This window comes from Hoplias malabaricus, chromosome 7 (assembly GCF_029633855.1).
Source record: "Hoplias malabaricus isolate fHopMal1 chromosome 7, fHopMal1.hap1, whole genome shotgun sequence".
NCBI classification, from domain to species: domain Eukaryota; kingdom Metazoa; phylum Chordata; class Actinopteri; order Characiformes; family Erythrinidae; genus Hoplias; species Hoplias malabaricus.
Window position 1 is genome coordinate 23,024,177 of NC_089806.1, and position 22,576 is coordinate 23,046,752.

General features: G+C 38.9%; 1 protein-coding gene across 1 annotated transcript; it reads right to left on the reverse strand.

Moving 5' to 3' along the window:
* Positions 1-1,483: 1,483 nt before the first annotated feature.
* Positions 1,484-19,082, reverse strand: prkaa2 (protein kinase, AMP-activated, alpha 2 catalytic subunit). The gene is made up of 9 exons (XM_066676520.1): positions 18,960-19,082; positions 14,156-14,297; positions 10,439-10,532; positions 9,462-9,606; positions 7,641-7,728; positions 6,984-7,208; positions 6,048-6,549; positions 5,175-5,301; positions 1,484-4,543 (listed from the first exon to the last, which is right to left on the reverse strand). The coding sequence occupies exons 1-9, from the start codon at positions 19,051-19,053 to the stop codon at positions 4,302-4,304; spliced, it is 1,659 nt and encodes a 552-aa protein (XP_066532617.1). The 5' UTR covers positions 19,054-19,082; the 3' UTR covers positions 1,484-4,301.
* Positions 19,083-22,576: the final 3,494 nt, after the last annotated feature.

Genomic DNA, 22,576 nt, shown 5'->3' on the forward strand with positions numbered 1-22,576 from the left:
CGTTTATGTTGGGGTTTTTTTTCCCAGGACATTTAAACCCTTTTTTTTTTGCAAAGTATAAAATTTGAAAAATCAAAACAAGACCAGACCAGCAGCAATATTTGAATGTAGTATTAAAGAACAGTGAGTGTTGTACTGTCTATCGATATGAGATTAACTTTTTTTGTAAACTAATCTTGTTGTAATAATTTGCATGACCGTATTTATATACAGATGACAATAACCACAACATAATATGCATATATTTTCTCTATTTACTTCTTCTTTTTGTACAATAAATAATAAAGTGCAAATCAAAACAGGAACACCATGCAGTGCATAATTTGTGAAAGAAAAGGAAAAACAGACTGAAAGTGATACACTCATATATAGATATGAAGACAGTCGAAGAGAACACTGTATGTTACACACACTTACACAACACAGGAGTAGGCAGCAAAGTATAAAAAAAAAAAAATTAGACAGCATACTGGACTAAAGTGACCATGGCAGACACTTTGGGTGCATTGACTGACACTGTGCGTTTTGATTTAGAGTTTGCCATGCTGAGCGGATTAGTGTTATCTTTCAGTTTTAACTACACTTTGTGTAGGAAACAGTAAATGCTCCGTACTGGAGAGGAAAAAATAACAATAATGACAGAGCTTTGTACCTCTTGGAAGTTACTTGTTTTTCGTGCTGTTTATCATAAAACTGGTAACAATATAAATATCATTACAAATGCCAAGTGCTTGTACTGACTGGTAATCTAGAGAATACTTAACAAAACAAGCGCTCTTAAGCCGTCCTTAAGCCAAAAGTGAATATTCCCCATTTGTAGGGTGACCAGATCTGATATGGTGACGTGCAGACTGACCAATTAAATGTTTACAGAGAAGGTTATCGACCAATAACGGTAGCGCTACAATCAGACCGTCCAATCAGAAGATTTTAGGCTACTTCACCACGCCCCCTTCTCACTCAAGCGACCCAATCGGAGTAGGGGAGGGCGGGACTAGTTTGTGAACGTAGTGCTTTCTCGAAGTTCTATGTAAGCTCTAGAAAAACAAAATCCCGGACATTTATGAAAGTCCGCCCGGACATTTTTTTTTATTCTAAAAAAGAGGATATGTCCGGGTAAAAGAGGACGTCTGGTCACCCTACCCATTTGGCATAATCTTGACTTACAAATCAAATCTAACCAGAAGTGAGAACCCATCTAATAGAGCCACTTTTGGTCTTGACTTCAGAATTCAGACCAATTATCTTGTTAACTCCCATCCAGAATCCCATGTAATGTTACAAACTGAGCAGCAGGGAGCAGCAATTCCCCTTAACTCAACAAACACTACTTTCCCTCAGTGGTTTTCTCAGAACGTTTACAGATTGCTGTGATAATGCCCACCCACAGTAAGGAGGGAGGGATTAGAGAGTATATCAGAAGAATGTGCTCTACCAAGTTCTCAACCCATGTTCCAGCAAGGCTCGACAGATTCCACAGAGACACTTTTAATGGCACTCTAAGGAAAGGCAACTGCTCTGAGCACACTCCGAGCCCTTTGAACAAACATAGTTCAGTAAGGAAACCTTGTCTGCACTTCCTTCTATGAACAAATTTATCTTCTTGTCTTTCTGTAGACCTCTAAACCTCCTATCATCACAGCTCAGATCGCCTTAATTATTGATTCAAGTTTCAGTAATTAGTTTTTTTTTGTGATTTGCTTATAACATTCAGTAATAAATGGTGCATTGATTTGCTGCAGTCTTGTATAACAATAAGAGCACATGTAACATGGTTCCAGAAAAAAAAAATCATAACACTAACACCATGCATTCACCAGAAGCCATTCCCTACTTGGTTACAGTACAAAAACAGAGGGCCAGGGAGATTCAGGAAGACCACCTCATTCACAAAGATACTAGCATTGAGAAGTCTACAGCTATAAGTGATTAATAAGTTCTGTTCAGTGTTGGAAGAGGATAATGCAGTCACTACCCTAAGAACAGGACTCTTTCTCCATTTACCCATGACGAACAGATGACTGATAACCCTTCTGCATGTGAGAACAAAATACTTACTGTGCATGAGGAAAACAGAGATCGCACTACTAAAGGAATATGACTCTTTGCTCACATTGTATTGTAAATCTACACTGTAGTCTAATCATGAGGCATTGGTCAAAGGAAACTATAATTTGCCATTTTCCTGAACTCCCAGTGCCCCTCTTCATGATCTCTGTTTTTAACAGTAGCCAGAGCCTTGGTTAGCAAAACGTTAAAGGCTCTGGCCGTAACATTCCAGTAGTAAGGTTAGATAAATATGCATCTAATAAACAGATCAACTTCGTATGTGCACACACACACAAATACACATTCATACACACTAAAACACCTTGAAACATAATCCATCAAACAGGTTCGTGTTCCATTTAAGGCCTCAGAGAAAGGTGTGCATGGTTTTAACTTAAATACTCATGGCTTTAGATTGTTTTCCCAGTGTCACCAAATACACTCCATCTTAGATACAATGCAACGTACTTCAAGGGGAAATAAATCTTGAACTAAAAAAAAGCCATAATACAAAAAAAACCTGACGGCAGGGATTTGTAAATCACCGTTGACGTATATTCAAGTATAACAGATGTACCTTCAAATTCATGGTTGTTTTTCTAATTATATACTTGTTCTGAAACTGAGGCCTGTAACATATACCACTAACAATACGTGTCTTTAAAGAGACTAACTGAGTAGCACCCCCTTGTGGAGCAGTTCTTAAACGTGAATAAGTGGCATCAGCTTGTGGAGAATTTTATTAATGTGGGGTGTATTAGTGTGCTTGTACGTCTACGAAGGTACCAATAAAATATCCCTTCTGGGTCCTAAAATAGTACAAATATATATAATGACTTTCTAATCTCTCAGTTTAACAGAGGTCAAATACCATTTACAAATCACTGCTTTCTTATTTGTTCCTTTTTTTTATTATTTGCATTACATACACTGTCCCAAATGTTTTTGGAACTGAGATCTGATAGTCTTGACCTCTGTCTGACTCCTCCTTTTCTATCAGGCTGTAAATCTTACTCATCTCTCTCTCTCTCTTTCTGTTTCTCTGTCTCTCTTTCTGTTTCTCTCTCTCTCTCTCTCTCTCTCTCTCTCTCTTCTCTGTACAGGTTCTAAAAATATCTCTCTGGCCAGGGTTCAGACTATCAGCCTTTGCTGCTCATACTGCATTTCCCCCTTGAGGCCAAGGCCAATGTGCAGAGTGGTGTAGAGTCTCAGACTCAACTGAACAAAGCACTTAATCAACTTCTCTCGTCGTCATAACAAGGCACCGTGTTTAGGCTTTGGCTAGCCTCTAACTTCCTTACGCACTTGTCCTTTCCATGACTTAAGGCGTAAATTAACAATGCTAAACCTACCCCACTCTGTCTGGAACATGACTAACAGACATAAAGGAAAGGCTGGAGCAAGGTACAGCACTTACCAGTGAAAGTGCTTTTCCTCAGCACAAACTGCATGTCACAGAGTGAGAATCAGATTCAGTTGTGTGTATAAAAATTGTTGGAATAGCTGCAGATATAGGCTTGCATCTACTACTGTTCTGTCTTTGTAAGCAAAGCAACAGAGATGGCTGTCTGACTGTTGTGCTTTACGCTAATAGTGTGTATTTGGTGAGACCTGGCCTTTGCATGTTTGCTGATAGTGCTGTCCATGCTCTTCTTATTGCCTAATCAAAAATGGATTCATAAAAACCATTGCACAGAACACTTGGAATAAAATTGCTCAATCCACAGGTTAGTACTTAAATAATGCAACTAAATGTCAAAAAACAATCTCTGACAAAATAAATAATCTGATATCTAAAATTATAATCATCCTCTCTTTGTATGCATATAAACTTAATTTTTGGTATGTCATCGCAATAAAACAGCAGTTCGACTAATGTGATCCATGTGTGCGTAGAAATAGAATATAATAAATGTATAACATAATATTATCAAAACAGTAAGTATATTTATATTTCTCTAATAATAAAAACTAATGAAGAAATCGTGGGCCTGGAAAGGCCTTAGATGTCTGTGCTGCTACAAATGGAGAAATGTTTGCCACCATGGCTGACTGCATGTTAGTGAAATGTAAATGTGTCTGACCCAAAATTGGGGGTTGACTTACATATAACCCCTGCTCAAGAGGCAATGATCCATATCTCCTGACCTTTATCTTGAGGTGCTGCATTTACTACTGTGTGAGAATGTGTCTGTGTGTTTGTGTGAATGTGTTTGTGAGTGTGTGTGTGTGTGTGTGTGTGTATACATGGTTCAGCGAGCCAGTGTAGTGATGAGGCTAGCACACATCTCAAAGAAGTCCATGGTGTGGCTGCCCTGGCGTTGTGCCAGCATTGGCGTGCTGCCCGGCAGAGAGCCCGGCAGTGAGCTGCTGAGCTGCGGCATCTCCACAGCAACAGTGGCAGAGTCGATGCTGAGGCGGGGGCGGTGGAGGCCAGCGGCGGAGCCAGAGCGCTGGGGAGTGGACGAGCCTGATTTCTGTTCAATGATGTCGTCTGGAGGTGACAACAGAGAGAGGATGCTATTAATAATTATGAAACGATCTGGACAATACATAGGATCCCCTCAGTTAAACTCTACATTTTAAAAAATTCATTTTAATTACCATTTATAGTGTTCCCATGAATAAAAGCCATTATACCTGTTCCAAATCCTCTTTATAGTTTTGAAAAAAGAAAAAAGAACTACATGTTTTCTGTTTAGGGCGGTAGGGTGGTGCAGCAGGGAGTGTCGCAGTCACACAGCTCCAGGGACCTGGAGGTTGTGGGTTCAAGTCCTGCTGCAGGTGACTGTCTGTGAGGAGTTTGGTGTGTTCTCCCCGTGTCTGCATGGGTTTCCTCCCACAGTCCAAAACACACGTTGGTAGGTGGTTTGGTGACTCAAAAGCGCCCATAGATGTGAGTGTGTGAGTGAATGTGTGTATGTATGTGTTGCCCTATGACAGACTGGCACCCGCTCCAGGGTGTGTCTCCACCTTGCGCCCAGTGGTTCCGGGTAGAAACCACTGTATCCCTGAACAGGATAAGCGCTAACAGACAATGAATGAATGAATGAATGAATGACTCATTTTAAGGGTTGTGCTATAGGGTATTGCTTTGCTATACTTCCACCCTTATGAACATTTACCATCAATGCTCTTGAAATCCAGAAGGTAGCTGCGGTTGTCCACCTGATAGAGCTGCAGGCTCATCTTCACAAAGTTCCCAGTGACAGGGTTCTTCCGGCGCACCCTCAGGTGATAAGGGTTCACTACCTAGAATGGAGAAAATACCACAGGACTCCACCTTCAGAATGCATTCCCATATTCAATCTTCAAATGGACTCTATATCGTCAGTTGAGGTATATTCTGTTCAGAACGAGTATAAATATTTGTAATAAGTACAGTGCTAACTGTTACGCATTTTAGTATTGATTTTTGCTTCAAGTGTGATGCTTTGAAAACTAAGCAAATACCAACTAAGGTGTCAACACAGCTAAACCTAAGCAAACATAATTAGAGATGCTGACAAATAAAATAAGTTTCCAGCCATGTTAAAAGTAGACATTGACAGTTTTTACAGCTTCAGAAATATGAGCAAGCCTATGGTTATTAAAACGCAAAGCTTTGTTGTGTGTTTGGGTGGGTGTGGTGTTTGGCAACTCCAAAGAATCTGCCTTAATTACTTGCTCTTCTATGGAGATTATAGACTCTGTATGTGTACAGGTGATGTCTGTTTCTACAACAGGTAAAGGTTAAAGTAAACTGTAATTATATGTGGTGTCTGGCAACTACTGGATATATGATATATTATGATATATGTCTCAGCTGAATACAGATAAATAGGGAAAAAATATTTAAACTTGATTTTGTGTCAAAAATTTCCCAGAATTATTAAATTATTCTGCAAAAAATTCTAAGCTTAAACTTATCTGAGTCTGCTGCCTGGCCTTGGCAGTTTAAGGGTGTGTATTTTCAGAAGATTCCAAAGTGTGCATAATTTATGTGCTCCTGTGCTCACCTTCCAGTCATAATCCAGCTGCTTCATGGCTCGGTACACCTCAGCCATGATGTCATAGGGCTTGCTCTGGCTGCGGATCCCTAGGTGCCACTTGGCTTTCTTCACAGCCAGTGGTTTGGGCCTGGTAGTGTTGAGGGCATCCAATGGACACCTGGCCTTTGGGCTGTCGGCCAGGAGAGGGGGCATCCTCTCCGGGTGGGGCTTGATCCCTGGGGGCAGGGGCATGCCCTCTTCGATGAAGGAGCCTGTGGGTGGGCTGGAAGCCAGGTAGAACTCACTGGCCTGGTTCATGATACGGCGGTTGTCAATGATGAGATGGTAGGCCACTGCCAGCTGGTCCTGGGGGTCTCCACTGTACAGACTGCCTAGGACCTCCGCCTCTGTGCTCTCAAACTTCTCACACACTTCTCGCACAGCCTCCTCATCCACCACTGTGCTGTCGTAGGAGGGGTCCTCCGGGAACAGGTAGCCAGGCAGGTCTTGCTTAAACCACTCATGCTCTCTGAAGGGAGGAGAATTGTACATTTCAGCAGCAACTTTCCATCAGAACTTCAAATAAATATTCTGCTGATTCCTAAAATGTTAATGAGCTTATAAAGGTTCACTGTTCACATTTTACAGTATCATTCAAAAGTTTGGTCTCACATACTGTGATCATAAAACAATGTGTATTGTTTTGAATTGATGTTGAATTAATAATTATAATAATATATATAATATAATATAATAATTATTATATGCAAAGCCTACTCCCAACATTGAAACAAAACTGGAGCAAAACTGAAACTCATTGACCAATTAATTCAGTGACCTATTAAATGTTAAACAAAGCCAAGTTTTTGTTCTAAATAACAGTATTTGCACACCATTTAAGAGCCATCTTCAATGCTTTGAAAAAGCTTTTTCAAGTTTGAACAAGATGCAGTGAGATCTGACCTTATGTCTTTGATTGTAGCTCTCTTCAGAGGGTCCACCTGGAGCATGAGCATCAGCAGGCTTGCCACAGATCGGTTGAGGTACTCAGGGATGTAGAAAACTCCTCCACGGATCTTCTTGAAGAGTGTGGGGACATGCTCATCATCGAAGGGCAAAGTTCCACACAGCAGAGCGTACAAAATTACCCCACAGCTCCAGATATCTACCTCGGGACCTGCATACAGTCTGCAGAAGAACATAGGCTACACAGCTGAGTGTTTGGGCATGTTTTACCAAGTATCTGTGTGTTTAAGTGAACCACTTTGGGTTGTTATATATTTTCTATGAATTAATTATCAGTTTTTAATTTGTATGCATTTAATTTGCTCATTGGGGTAATACAGTCTGAGCTACAGTTTAAAAGATGCCAACAAATATTTATGATGTACAACAATTTTTAAAGATCTTATATCAACTGTGATAGGTCAGTACTTATAAATAGATCCAAGAAAGTAATCTGTTATGGAACAGTCATGTAAATATAATTAGAATTGAATAGATAACCCAGTGGATTGGCAGCACAGACCAGGCAGCCACAGTGAAGCAAACTGGCAGGCCTGCATAGTCAGTCATGCTGGTTAAGATTGTGAGAGGGGTTAAGAGGTCATGTACTCTCACCTTCCAGAGATGACTTCTGGAGCTGCGTAGTTAGGAGATCCACAACTTGTTCTCAGGAACTCTCCATCTGACATCATGTTTGACAGGCCTAAAACAAAATACAAGACAATTACATTTAACACCTGAGAGATGGGGCTATTCTCACTCATTAGAGTCAGGTAAGGGGCCTCACACTTTGTTAGTCTATTGATTAAATGTCTGACATATTGTGGGGTCAGAAGGCTGGGTGAAAAAGGACAGCTCATTGGGGTTGAGAGGTCAAAAAGGAAAATATTTTTTCTGTCCAAATTTGTGTTGAAGGTTGTAACTTTGAAGTGTAATGCCGTGTATAATTTAGGGGTATTGGTATTCCGTGTATTTTAAGGGTAATAATACACATAGTATTATGAGCTAGATATGAAGAGCCACCAGGCGGTCCCTGAAAACATCTAAAATAAATGTTTCTTCTCACAAAAATGTAACCGTTGGAAAGCTAAAGCCAGTGACATCACAAAAGTCATTCACATACAATACACTTTATCAAAAGACAAAGCAATTGTCATTATTGCCTTAACCTAAGCAGTAATACTGGAAATACAAAACAACCAGGGGGACCACCCACAACCCCCTCCCCTCTGGTGGAAGTATAACTTTTGTCCTTTACAAAATAAACATTTTTCATATAATCATTAACTACTTGTTTAAGATATAAGTATTTTACAAATGTAAAATAAAAAGGGTGATTAACAGGAGCACAGTCAAGCGAAAAACATTTTTGAGAGAAAATACAGAGGTAGCAGCTTAAATTTAGCCAATCAGCTTCCTAAATCCCCGGGTGTTTCCCCTGTCGCCCCAAGCAGAGTCAGTCAGTGGGGGAGTAAAGCCCTGAGGGTTATAGGTGATTACTCAGGACACAGGATTCCTGCTGCCCTCGAGATTCAGCAAGATTTCACTCTTCTCATAAATCTATCTGAGAGGAGACCTTTGGAGATGAAACTACAGGACTTGGTTTTTTGTATTAAAGTGCCAGTTTTTGTAAAAAAAAAAAAAAAAAAAAAGCACCAGAAGTTGTGAGGACCACCAGAACATCATAATAGCAAATAAAAAAGCGAGATAGTCCTATACTTGTGAGGATTGGATGTATATATAAATACATACATAATACATAATATAATATAATATAATCATGTATGTATTACGAATATATATATTCATTCATTGTCTGTAAGCGTTTATTCAGTTCAGGGTCGTGGTGGGTCCGGAGCCCACCCGGAATCATTGGGCGCAAGGCAGGAACACACCCTGGAGGGGGCGCCAGTCCTTCACAGGGTGACACACTTAGAGTCACCAATCCACCTACCAATGTGTGTTTTTTGGACTGTGGGAGGAAACTGGAGCACCCAGAGGAAACCCACACAGACATGGAGAATACATCAAGCTCCTCACAGTCAATCGTAGCAGGGCTCAAACTCACAACCTCCAGGTCCCTGGAGCTGTGCTACTGCGACACTACCTGCTGAGCCACTGTGCCACCCATTTTATACACCGATAATGTACAGAATATAAACAAAAACACAGACATAAATGGAGAGAGACAGAGAGAGAGCAGTTTTCTTTGTATGATCATTGTATGATCACTATGATCCAGCACACTAGAAATCACTAGAAAACACATTAGAGATGTAGTTTCTGATTATTTTATAACTAGTGTATTAAGATAATTGACAACTATTAATATATGTTATGAGATATACTCAATGTCTAATGATTAATACAGCAGTCAATACAACATTAAAATGATTCTCTCTCTCTCTCTCTCTCTCTCTGTGTCTCTCTGCATACCAAAGTCAGCTATCTTGGCATTCATGCTGCCATCCAGTAGCACATTCTCTGGCTTTAGATCTCTGTGCACCACCATGTGCCTGTGGCAGTAATCCACTGCAGAAATGATCTGCTGGAACAAACGCCGTGCCTCACTGTCCTCTACCTGCAAATGGAAAGAGAGAATGGAATGAAATTAAGTGGCCTGTAGTGGAAAATAAGTGCATTACACTACTCAACAGTTCCCACATGCCCACATTACTATAGAGATATCCATCACAATAAATTCCAGTGTAATAATATACAAATTTACATAAAAGTGTTGTCAGGATCAGAAAGAGGTTGCTCTTCATCAAAGTAACACCAAAAAGTTATTTAAATGTAAATCAAGGCTAAAGGCATATGAATAATATTTCACCATGCACCCTGAGTACAATTTGTTAAATCATCACTCAGCCCTTATGTAATACAGCATACATCCTAACTAAAGCTTCCACCTGCATACTGCATCCTGCTCAAGCAAGCAGAGAGACCATGTGTGTAGTCAGTTAGAGAACAAATATACACAGAAATATACTTAGAACCTAACTGTTCTAACCCTGAACAGTCCAAAAGTTCTGAACCAGTCCAAAAGTAGTTTACTTACTCAGACTATCATTGGATGTGCATTACCTTGTGACTACCATGGGTTAACACACTCTCAGATGCAATTTGCAGTTCTGCAACTGTTTCTCCTTTGAATTTGTCAGAAACCCATTACTGATGAAAGACAATGCGGTGAATAACAAACTTGAACCAGGACCTAATATATCACTATCATGTCAGTGTCACCCACCTCTGGAATCATCCAGCACCAGCTCAGCTGTGGTCCTACAACTACAAATGCATCTATACAGCAAGTGGATCTGATTAATAATAATAATAATAATAAATAGGACAATATATACTACCATCCAGAGCCCCAGGGAGAATGAATAGTACAGGAATGCATCTCTTACCCTTCCATGCTTACAGATATAGTCAAAGAGCTCGCCTCCTGAAACATACTCCATCACCATGAAGAAGTCAGTGGGGGTACTTATCACCTGGTACCTGCAAAACACAAACACACACACAGATGCCCCCATATATATATATGAACATCCGATATTCATGATATGGTATATGGGTTGCATGCATATGCATTGCAGCAGTGATATATTGTGCAGTGCCGAGAAACTGCAAAGTATGTGCAATCATTGATTTTAAGACTGTAAAGGAAGTCATTCTTTAGAGTCCTGCCATGTTTTTGTTACACAAATAGAAGAAAGAAAACAGACACAAATATATTGATACAAAGTATAAATGACACTCCAAAGCAAATCAAAACGTAGATATTGCTGCTGTCCAATTAAAAACATGTATCTCCATTTTTTGTGTATTTTTAGTGTACCACATCATTTGAACACAGCAGCTGTGAACATTTCATAATGAATGGACCAATAGAAATGCTCCAAAATTAGTTGAAATAAAATATTTTTACATTCATTTCCACTGAAAGTTACAACATTCTTTTCCTTCTCCTGTAAAATTACAATTTTCTGAGATGAATGTTTTTATTTGGACAGCGACTATATGCAATGTAGTAGTAATCATATTTATAATATTTTCTATAAACAGAGCATTAAGCAAAATGTCCACAGCTCTGGACTTTTAATGGTTGAGCTCAGCTTGTGTTGACAGCAGTTGCTGTCAGGTTTTGGCACTGCTGATGTGGATGACATTGATGGCTTCTTGCTGTATGCACACTGAGAGGTCATGCAGAGTAAAAGGTCAAATGGAGAGTTTAATGAACACCAATCCTGATGTGATCTGACAGGAGCCTTTTCAGAACATCGCCGTGTCCTTTAACTTATGTAGCAGCTCCATGCTCAGTCAGACACAGGCTTTCCTCCAGCTGTTGTGTGTTTGATGTCATTTCTCCTAGAGGGATGGCTTGTGACACAAGGATCCTGCTGTAAGTTCCAGGCTTGCAGAGTCACTGTAAAGCTGGACGAGTGCAACCCTATTTCCTAGAGGGCAATACTCTCTCTCTAAGCCAACCATGTTCCTGCCCACTCTTATTCATCAGCAGTTTTCCACTATCCTTATGTCAGGAGACAGCTACTCGCAGCAGGGGGGCGTGTGGGGAAGCCTTGCTCTCATCTGCCAAGCTCAGAGCTCAGAGCGGCAGGACAAGATTGGAGGCCCAGAGCCATTGAAGAGGTTCTGAGGCAAATAGGAGACGAAGTGTGGAAGCTGTTGGGATAAAGGGGAGAGATAAAGGGCTTTTCTACAGCCCAGACCTCGTATCTACTCTGACTACAGAGAAAGAGAGAGAGAAAATGAGAAAGCAGGCTGCAGACATGAAAGGATATCTAAAAAGATTATGTAGCCTTTTTATCTCCTCTGACTGTAAACTCAAGTGTCAGCAGTTATTTTCACACTGTAGCAGTTATCCTTCCCACTTTATATATTACTGTAGGAATATCTGAAAATTAAGAACATTCTCTACAGGTTTGTTATTATATTAAATGTACAAATAATGTAATATACTGGCTTCCTGTAGCTACCAACTTCAAAATTTGATCCTTTGTCTATAAAGCCAAGAATGGACTAGATCCCCCCTACCATATGGCAATGCTTAAGAGCCGATCTGTACCTTTAGCCCTTCAAGCTTCAAGTACAGCCAGATTTGACCCACCACGGAGGACAAGCATCTTCTTTATCCTGACTCCCAGATGGTGGAATGAACTTCCACTGGTTGTCCAGACAGCAGACTCTCTCACCATCTTCAAACACAGACTGAAGACCCATCTAGTTCTATACTACTTAAATGACCTTTAAATGAGTATTTGGTGAAGTGCCTTGTATTTGCCCTTAACTTCATTCTGTACCTCATACGTTATCTTCTTTCTATATGAGAACACATATGGATTGTTTGTTATTGCACTTATGTTTTGTTCATTCTATTTTTTTCTTTCTATTTATTAGCACTGGCCTTGATCTGGCTATGTCTGAGCTCATGGGGTATTTTGGACTCTAAATGTCACACTCTGGCTCTGTCTCTTGTTTTCCTGCTGTTTGTCTCCCTTGTTTCCTAGTTTGCCATGTGCTCCTAGCTCATGGCTCTGTTTATTTTGTTCTTGACTCCACCTTAGCCCAGCCTTAGTCCCGCCTCAGTCTCTGTCCTCTCGTTATCCTTCCCAGATGTTCCATGTCTGTGGCCTATGTTCCTGTGTATATATACGTCCTTGTTTTTAGTGCTTGGTTGTCTGGTCTTGTGTGTAGATGTGTGTTTCTGTGTCTTTGTGTTTACCCATGTCTACATCGGTTCACGGCTGTTTCCTATCAGTCCTTTGTCCTAGTTTGTTCCTGTCTAGTCTTGTTCAGTTTATTGTAGTTTGTTTTCTGTCCTAGTTTGCTCATTTTTGTTTTGTAAATAAAAGCATTTCCTTGCGTGTAAGTCCACCTCCTCGTCATTCCTGCCCAGCCATGACAATAAACCTATTTGTATGAGCTGGGATACAAACTTGAACTAACACAAAGCACTTTTGTAAGGCACTATGAATAAGAGTGCCTGCTAAATGTCGTAAATGTAAATAGACAAAGTGTAAAACAATAATATATTGATGTATTAACATGATTTTCCATAGTTTAGTCACTGGAAGTTACACCAAAATCAAACTCTATCAAAACCAAGTAAGGCAGGTGAGGGCTAGCACACATTTTCACATAAGTCTTGTGAAATCAACCACTGCACTTTTTTCAAATGATCTAATGTATTTAAACAATTTAACATCCTTGGAGGAGACCACTAACCCAGCTCTGTTATGCTGGCTAACAGACACCCATGTTGGCTAGCCTGGTGCTGAGGCTTCAGGGAGAGTTAGCGAGGATAATTATACTCTTTTGGACTCCTTAGCCTTAGACGCATTATCTTTTATCGATTGATCATGATCTTACAGCCTCCTAGTTTTTATGTTTTGGAGAGGTACTTTGTTATTCTCATGCTGTTATTTAAATGAGCTTTGGCCCAGAGAAGAAGGTGGCATTTCTGCAATGTTGGGGCTTCTTTGCATGATACAGCTTTTGTGGATTGTACAGCAAACAATGTTCACAGTGATTTCTGGAAGTGTTCATGTGGCCATGCAGTTATTTCCAGTACAGAGTCATGGCTGTTTTTAACACAATGCAGCCTGAGGGCCCAAAGATCATAAGCATCCAGTATTGACTGTTAGTCTTGTCCTGGGTACACAGGGTTTTTCAGATTTTCTGAAACTTTCGATGGCATTAGATACTGGGTTATTCAAAATTTTCAGAAATTGCTCCAGATCTTTTAGATGTAGTTTTTTGCAGATTGGTGAATCTCTGCCAATCTTTACTTCAGAGAGACTTTGCCAGTCATGTGACTTAGTTGCAAATTGCTCCTCCAGTGTTTTTTATAGTACCACTTACTTTTCCAACCTTTTGTTGTCCTTGTCTTTTTTAGACGCGTTTCTGCCATCAAGTTCTAAATGAATGAATATAATGTGGTTTATGAGATTTTCCAAAATATTGCTTTCTTAATTGACATTTATGTACATTTTACAGTGTCCCAAACTCTTTTGGAATTGATGTTGTATATGAAAATAAGGGCCTAATTCTCTCACAATTTAATTAAACAGTCTTTGTAGCAATTTGTGTCCATTACTCACAGCTTAATGATGTGTGGATGTCGGAATAGCTTGAGGTTCTGTATCTCTCTTTTGATTTTGCCGACCACATCAAGACTGCGGATCTTCTGCCTGTTCAGGATCTTAACAGCAACCTTGTGTCCTGTCAGCTGGTGCTCTCCAACTATTAAACAAAATGAACACCCACAATCAATGAAAACTCATATGTAACAAGACCACCAGCATCTTCTATAAATACAGCTGAAGAAAGATCAGTGTGAATCCAATGAAATCAGACTGCAGCACCACAGGACAATGACACCCTGCTGCAAGCCATAATAAAACACAGGAAAGGAGGAATTCATTTGTCAGCTTTTCATCCCTGAGTTTATGAAGTTGAATGTGACATGAACTGCACCTGAACAGTGCCAATATCTCAGGTTATAGCACTGCCTCTTGTGTATTATTGCTTAATTTTCTTCCACAATATGCTCACCTCAAGAGGCTCCTTACACAGTAAAATGACAGTAGGTTTGAACACCATACACTCACATATTGAGCACATACAGTGGTATGAAAAAGTTTGGGCACCCCTGATAATTATCATGATTTTCTCTGGTTGTTCGGATCAGCAATTTCAGTTAAATATATACGATAGCAGACGAACACAGTTATATTTGAGAAATGAAATGAAGTTTATAGGATTTACAGAAAGTGTGCAATAATTATTTTAACAAAAGTAGGCAGGGCAAAAATTGGGCACAAATTTGGACACCCCAACAGAAAGATTACATTAATATTTATCCTCCTTTCGCAGAAATAAACTCTAAACGCTTCCTATAGCTCCCAATGAGAGTCTGAATTTTGGTTGAAGGTATTTTGGACCATTCTTCTTTACAAAACATCTCCAGTTCAGTCAGGTTTGAAGGTTTCCGAGAATGGACAGCCTGCTTTAAATCACACAACAGATTTTCTAATATACAGGTCTGGGGTCTGAGATGGCCATTCCAGAACGTTGTACTTGTTCCTCTGCATGAATGCCTTAGTAGATTTTGAGCAGTGTTTAGGGTCGTTGTCTTGTTAAAGTATCTAGCCCAGGCACAACTTCAACTTTGTCACTGATTCTTGCACATTGTTCTCAAGAATCTGCTAAATTGACTGGAATCCATGTGAATGTTAACTCTGCACTGGCCACACAGCACCACAACATAATGGAACCACCACCAAATTTTACTGAGGGTAGCAAGTGTTTGTCTTGGAATGCTGTGTTCTTTTTCCACCATGCATCCCGCCACTTGTTATGTCCAAATAACTCAGTTTTAGTTTCATCAGTCCACAGCACCTTATTCCAAAATGAAGCCGGCTTGTCCAAATGTGCTTAAGCGACTCTGTTTGTGGCGTGTGCGCAGAAAAGGCTTCTTCTGCATTACTCTCCCATACAGCCTCTCCTGGTGCAAAGTGTGCTGAATAGTTGAACAATGCGCAGTGACACCATCTGCAGCAAGATGATGTTGTAGGTCTTTGGAGCTGGTCTGTGGGTTGACTATGACTGTTCTCACCATCCTTCGCTTCTGCTTATCTGAGAATTTTCTTGTTTTCAGGTCATTTGAGAGTTGTTTAGAAGCTCCCATGTTTCCACACTCCATAGAAGATGCAAAGTGGAGAAAAACTTGCAATTGGCCACTTAACCCTTTCTCATAATTGGATTCACCTGTGTCTGTACGTCAAGGGTCACTGAGCTAACAAAATAAAGTTTGTGTTCCAATAACTAGTGCTAAATGTATTAAAATTAATAAAACGATAAGGGATTCACAAATTTATGCACCTGCCTAATTTTGTTTAAATAATTATTGCACACTTTCTGTAAAAACTATAAACTTCATTTCACTTCTCAAATATCACTATGTTTGTCTGCTATATGATATATTTAACTGAAATTGCCAATCCGAACAACCAATGATTTACAAAGGAAATACTGAAAATTATCAGGGGTGCCCAAACTTTTTAATACCACTGTATGTGATTACAAAAAATATCCTAATCAGACAGCTGACAATCTGACAAATATTTCAAACAGGTATTTTATGTACTCTGGAACAGAATACTGTTTATACAACTCCTAGATATGTATTTTTTTTTCATAATGCTAACCACCTGTTGTCACGCCCTAGTCCTGTCAGGTCTGTTGTCCCCGCCATGTGCTTTATCTGCACATGGCTTTGTCTGTTACTGTCCTTGTCTCCGCCCTTGTCCCGCCTTTGTTCCGCCTCCTCGTCTGTGTCATTTGTTAACCTGCCCCCTCGTTACCTGTCCAGGTGTATCTGTCTGTGTTTAGTATTTAAGTCCCCTTGCATCTCTTCCTGTTATCGGTCATTTGTTGGTTTTCTCTTTCCTGGTCTAGTCTAGTTGTTTCGTTTCCCAGTCATGTCGTGTTGTTTCCTTCCTTCTCCGTGTCAAGTAGTTTTGTTTAAATTCCTACTCTTGTTGTTTCCTCATTTTGTGTTTGCCCTTAAGTCCGTTTGTGTTTGTTTTGTTTCTTTGTTTTGATATATATTAAATCTCTGTGTTCTAGCAAGTGCGTCCGCCTCCGTCAGTCCTCCCCGTGATCCCCGACACCTGTTCCTTATCTTTAAGGAAAATAGAGATGATTTATGTTTTACGGGGATCATATTTAACATTTAACTTGTAATTAAACTGAACTGGTGTGGGTAGAGTACTGTATGCTCCATAAATGGATAAATACTTCCCCACTGAAACTGCCATTATTATTTGTTTTATCTTTTTCACAGTATTTACTATATCTATATATGTATTATGACAAAACACACTTACTGCTGAAACACAGTGCGGTAAAACAGTTTAGGCTCTTGAGAAAAATTAATCTATAAAAAAATTAAAAAGAAAAAACAATTTAATATAATAAATACACAGAACAACCACACACTATTTTGTAATAATCAACATGATGATTAAACTATTTCTAAACCTCTTCTGAAGGATGGCTTTTACTGTATTTAGTTATCGTCCAGTATTTGGGAGAAAATCTGGATTAAAAAAAAAATACTTTTTCTTCAAACCTCAAAAGATATAACGGATATAAATTTTGGGAGAAAAATATTCTCAGAATGTTACCACAATGTTAAATATTGTGATATATTTTAAATAAGGTGCTTAAGTATGGCAGGTTTATATGTTACATCAGCTCACTTTTTAAAAAGTGAAGAATTTCATTTCCCCTTCAAAGGAAATAAAAACACATGTACAAAGACTACATCAGTAAAAAGACTTTACACATTTTGTTACTGACTAAAAACAATACTCTTTTCTTTCTTGTGGTCCAATCTTGACAACAATGACAATCACTCAGCAGGCAATTCATTTGTGGACTTTGTAAAAAGCTGCATTGCAAATCAACAATAATAGGCTAAATTCACATCTTTAAACTAAAATGGCTCTGTACAAAAATAAAAAAGTGGACACTGAAAACAGCTCCTTTAAGGATAATAGAATGAATACATGCACCCATCTGGACCTCACCGATCCTTTATTTTTGTGGAGAGATGCTATGTGGACCTCTAGAGTCATACTGGAGTACCCCTGAGCTAGATGGTAATAAAGAGTGCGTATCAGGCCATTGTTTCATTCATTTGTTCATTCATTCATTATCTGTAACCGCTTATCCAATTGTTTCTGGCCATTGTTTCTTGTATAGTATATTTTTCAGATTTCGAATTTATCATTAACTTTAATGCTCAAGAAGCACATGTCTGAAACCCTGGGGCTTGCCATTGTTGTGTGACGTCAGAGTGAAGCAATGTAATAAGAGGAGTCCGGTGTGTGGAGCTGTAGCTCGCGGTCCCCGCGGCTGGTGCTGACCCCACATTCCTTCACTGCTCAAGGTCATTGAAAGCGTATAATGGGATGTCCGTCAGGGGATTAAAAAAGCAAAGCTTCGCGTCTTTCACAAAGTGAAAAGCACTTCAGATCCGATATGATTCTGATCACAGCACCTACTAAAGAGCGTTTATTACTGTCTTATTACCAGCAATTTTGTGCCCTTCCAGCTAATATGTAAACATATAAACCAGAGACGTATGAAAGCTAAACTCGTACTATAAAGCTACAGTGTGCGGTCCTTTAATGTAACAAATGCCATTACAAATGTTTAGTGACACATGTATAGATAATAAGTTAATGATGTGAAATTGATTTTTGCTACTTACATATATATATATATATATATATATATATATATATATGTGTGTGTGTGTGTGTGCTTGATTGTTTTTTATGCCTCGTTATGCATATGCTGCATTTTAACACAGTTGAATTAAGGTAATTTATACCATGTAAAATAACGCCAGCCGGCATGCTCTATAGCATTGTAAATATTTTCCAACCCTCTGAAAACTTTGGCTAAATCTCAAATGGCTTTATGCTCCCTATCTAGTGTACTGCGTAGGTTATTAAATAACGAATACCGAACGTTGTATGTGTATTAGAAAATCATATTTAATAAACCTATAAGCTGCTCGGAACAATATTAATTCAGTACACTGCTGTGGTGTATAAGGAACGGTTCTGACTTGAGTAGTGCCCACAGGGTCTAGGGCGCTCTTTGAAATTCGGCCCGAGCCCCAGAGTAACGATAAGCCCTGTGCTGTGGCCTCGTATTCCGCAACAGCACTACTCCATTGAGCTGTTCACTACGTAGCTGACTGCGCTACGTAAACTGCGTATACACTCCGCCGGCAAGTTCAGCGCCCACGGCAACGACATAAAAAAAAACACAAGCACGCGTCCCCGCCATATCAGCAAAACCCGGAGCAGAAAACTGAGACTTAACCCTTCACTTTGCCGAAGGTGCCGACTCCGAGTGTGTCTCCCAGGATGTAGTGTCCTATCTTTACCCGGCCTTCGTGCTTCTGTTTCTCGGCCATTTTATCGCGCGACCGCTGCTCTCCTCTCTGAGCCGAGAGACTGGAGAACACCGAGACCAAGAGAGGTGGGGGCGGGGCTCATGGGAGCACGAGCAGCTTCAAGAGGCGCGTCTGACCTCAGATCAGCCCGAGATGAGATTCTCCGTCTAAAATAAGCCTCCATTCAGAGAGTGAGAGAGAGAGAGAGAGAGAGAGAGAGAGATGTGAGGGTGAGGGTGAGGCTGATATAAAATAGGAGGGGCTAGAGCGCACAGTAAATTGAGATACCCCTGCTGACGAGAGTGTTCAGATAAAGCGTAGTGACAACACGACTTTAGTGACCGCTGCCCTCTTATGTAGACTCAGTCATTATTGCCCACCGTTTCTATCTTCTCTCCAGAAGAGCACTGAGCTTGGCCTGCATGGAACAGCTGCAGGTGTATAATGTCACCGTGGCAAATGGCAAGCGTGGGCCAGAGGGGCTAGTAGCTTTAACTGTAGAGTTGTGGAAATACCTCCTTTGGATTGAAAGACATTCAATACACGTGAGATGAGTAGAAGTGGCTTTGTGGAGTTCATTTTAATAGACTTTATTCAAAGACGTTTTGGAGCGATTCTGTTGGTCAGATGTTCATAAATATTGGACACCTGCTGTACTCAAACCATGCAGAGTACCTTTTTGGAACAACAACACCAGTAACAGTCTTACGTTCATAATGTTATTCAAAAATATCTTGAAAAAAGTGTGAGTTTGCACATAATTAGTTAATTAATTAACAAGTTAATATTTCCAGAAAATCCACAAACAAGCAAACAACAAAAAACAATAGCAATTCAGCTCATATATGAATTTATTAGTCATCACCAACTGATTTAATATAAAAACAGCCAAACCAGATGTAGGATAACAATAAAAAAATAATATTGGGCTTCTTTGAGAACAACTTTGGAAATCATTTAGAAGATTTACCCATTGTCTAACATAAATTAATTTTTGTGTGTTTATTTGTTTTTATTTTTTAGTCTGTCGTACACTGTAAAAAATGTGTATTTTACAGTGGAAAACTGTAAAACCATGACAGTAAATGACTGTAAACTCTAAAAAGGTTACGGTTTCTATTTTATGGATTTTTTTACACTGTATGTTGATGCTTCAAACCAGCAGTAGCCGTTCCCAGGGGCGTGCCTAGACTGCGAGGAGACCCAGGGGCCTAGCCCCAAGAAGAAAGTGCTCTATGAAATCGTTACCAAATGTTTTTTAGGTCAAAACCAGCAAGAATTCAGATCTTACTATGAGGGGCTTTGCTTTAATAGTACAATTCTACTAATTCACCTAAATTAATAAATTGGTTGCACATGTAAATTTACTTTCATATTACTTTAATAACCACAATTCTGAAATGAACTGAGCGGAAAAGATGATGAGATTACTTTAACTAATGCACTCAAAATAATTTTATGTCAACAAAAACACTGAAAAACACAGAATTTTTGCCACATTCAGAAAAAAAGCTGCAGTGCATTTGTGCTAAATACGCTAAACCAGGACTGTCAAACTCAGTGGGCTTGACACATTCAGTTAAAGGTCAGGTGGGCCAGACCACAAAAGCTTTAATCAATATCATATCAGCAGTATTTGAAGGTTTATAGTTGTATTGTTCTTTCTTATTCTCTCATAGCAAGTTAGTAGAATTTTTCTCAGTATGTAGTTATTTTAATGTCCCTTTTAACATTCCCATTTGTTAAAAAATCTGAAAAAAATTTGTAAAACAATTTGAAAAAAATCTCCAAATCTCTCTGTTTTGCTATGGTGGTCTAATTCAATAATGATAAAACTCAACTGCTGTGATAATGAAATACTGAGACAAAATCAGTGCAAGCTTAATGAATTTAAAAATGTTTATTATTATAATCATCATAATCATCATCACATTTAAATGCAGTCAAAAATCCAAACTTTTTAGAGGGTCTGTGTATGCTCCTCCTGCAAAGTAAACAAACAGGTTTATTAAGTATTTCTTCATATTTATCAGTTCATATAAAGCAATGTTTTAGTTTACCAAGTCAATTTGAGGCGGTTAAGTCAGAAAGGTTTCTTGACGTTATATTGCTGTTTTTGACCTACAAGTAGTCAGTGTGCAATGGGTGCCTGTGGCTTCTTATTCCTTCTTTATTAATGAGTAAATTACTCACTTGGGATAAGGTTGTACTGTACAGCATACGTTTAAAGAGCAATGCAAATGACATTACTGAAGAATTTAGCAAGAACACAATCTTTTTGTGTAATTTTGATAGTTTATGACTGTACACAAGAGTAATATCCGCTTGCCTGTGAACCTCAGAAGGATAATAATGTAATGTCAGAGTGAATCCACACATCAGCATTTCAGATTAAAATGCCTAGCCTTGTTTCTTAGTTAAATCATTATACCTATAAAATAAATGGAAAAATTATCAAAAAAAATGTTAAAATAAATTGCATGCAAAGTATTTTTATTAAATTATTTTAAAAAAAACTTCATATTTAAAACAGTTCTGTAATTTTTCTAAAATCTCAGTGTCTCTGGAAATTTTTATTTAACATTTTGAATGTTTGGAGACGATTGTCATAATATTTGTCATTTTATTCAACAACTTACAGGTTAGACTGACATTCTGCCTGTTAAATCAGAATGTATTTATTAGATGTTCAAGCGTTTTAAAGCTTTTTTGTGTAATGTATCATTGTAATTCAAAACTCAAACATTATCCTGCTCTTTCATCATTTTATGTTAACTGTGTTATTTAAAATTATGTAGTTTGAAAATTGCAAGTGAAAAATTTATTGGTTGCTGCTGTAGTACACTATGATGAATGTGCATCAATATTCAGAGACCTTGCCTCTTCACACAACCCAGATCGGAATTTGAGATAACAGAGCACAGAATGATCGTAAACCACACTCCAGGATGGTTTATGACCCAAGGTCTCATAGGGCCAAGAGAGGAATCTTTGGTTATAGCATTGGTTTCCATTGGTTTAAAACAAAGATTCCCACTGGTTTAAAACTGTTTGAAGTTATATATGGGCATGACTGTGTGACATTAATTCCATTTAGACAATCAAAACGAGTGGAATTAATTTACATGTTTAAAATCACCTTTTTATATGAACTTATGTAGGAACCAAGATAGCCACACACTCTGTGTGTTATTTGGTTAAGAATCATGTAAAACATGGTTTTGTCTGAATGATATTGCTTTGTGTTAAAATATAATCTTTTATATTGCAAAAGCACGATTCAGAATACTTGGATATTCATTCAACAGGAACCTTCCTTAAGTCTTGTCAAGTGTCATGAATTGGGTACATAAAACATCCAATCAGGAGTAAGAGATGCTAAAATCCTCAATCCCTGAGGACCAATCAGGCCTTCAAGGCAGATTTCCTAAAATCTGGTTAAAACCCAGTGGTGCAGAATTTGAACAGTCAGTTCAGTCAGTTAGACTCAGTTAGAGTTCAAGGAGAATTCCCAGTTAAGGGAGAGGTCTCTCAGTACAGAGTA

What these genes read in the sequence shown, in the direction of transcription:
- prkaa2 (XM_066676520.1), bottom strand. Translation starts at nt 19,053, where the DNA reads ATGGCCGAGAAACAGAAGCACGAAGGCCGGGTAAAGATAGGACACTAC. An exon ending in CATCCACACATCATTAAGCT is followed by an intron (nt 10,533 to 14,155) that starts GTGAGTAATGGA and finishes TGTGTTTTGCAG; the next exon opens with GTACCAGGTGATAAGTACCC. An exon ending in GGATTTCAAGAGCATTGATG is followed by an intron (nt 4,544 to 5,174) that starts GTAAATGTTCAT and finishes TGTCACCTCCAG; the next exon opens with ACGACATCATTGAACAGAAA.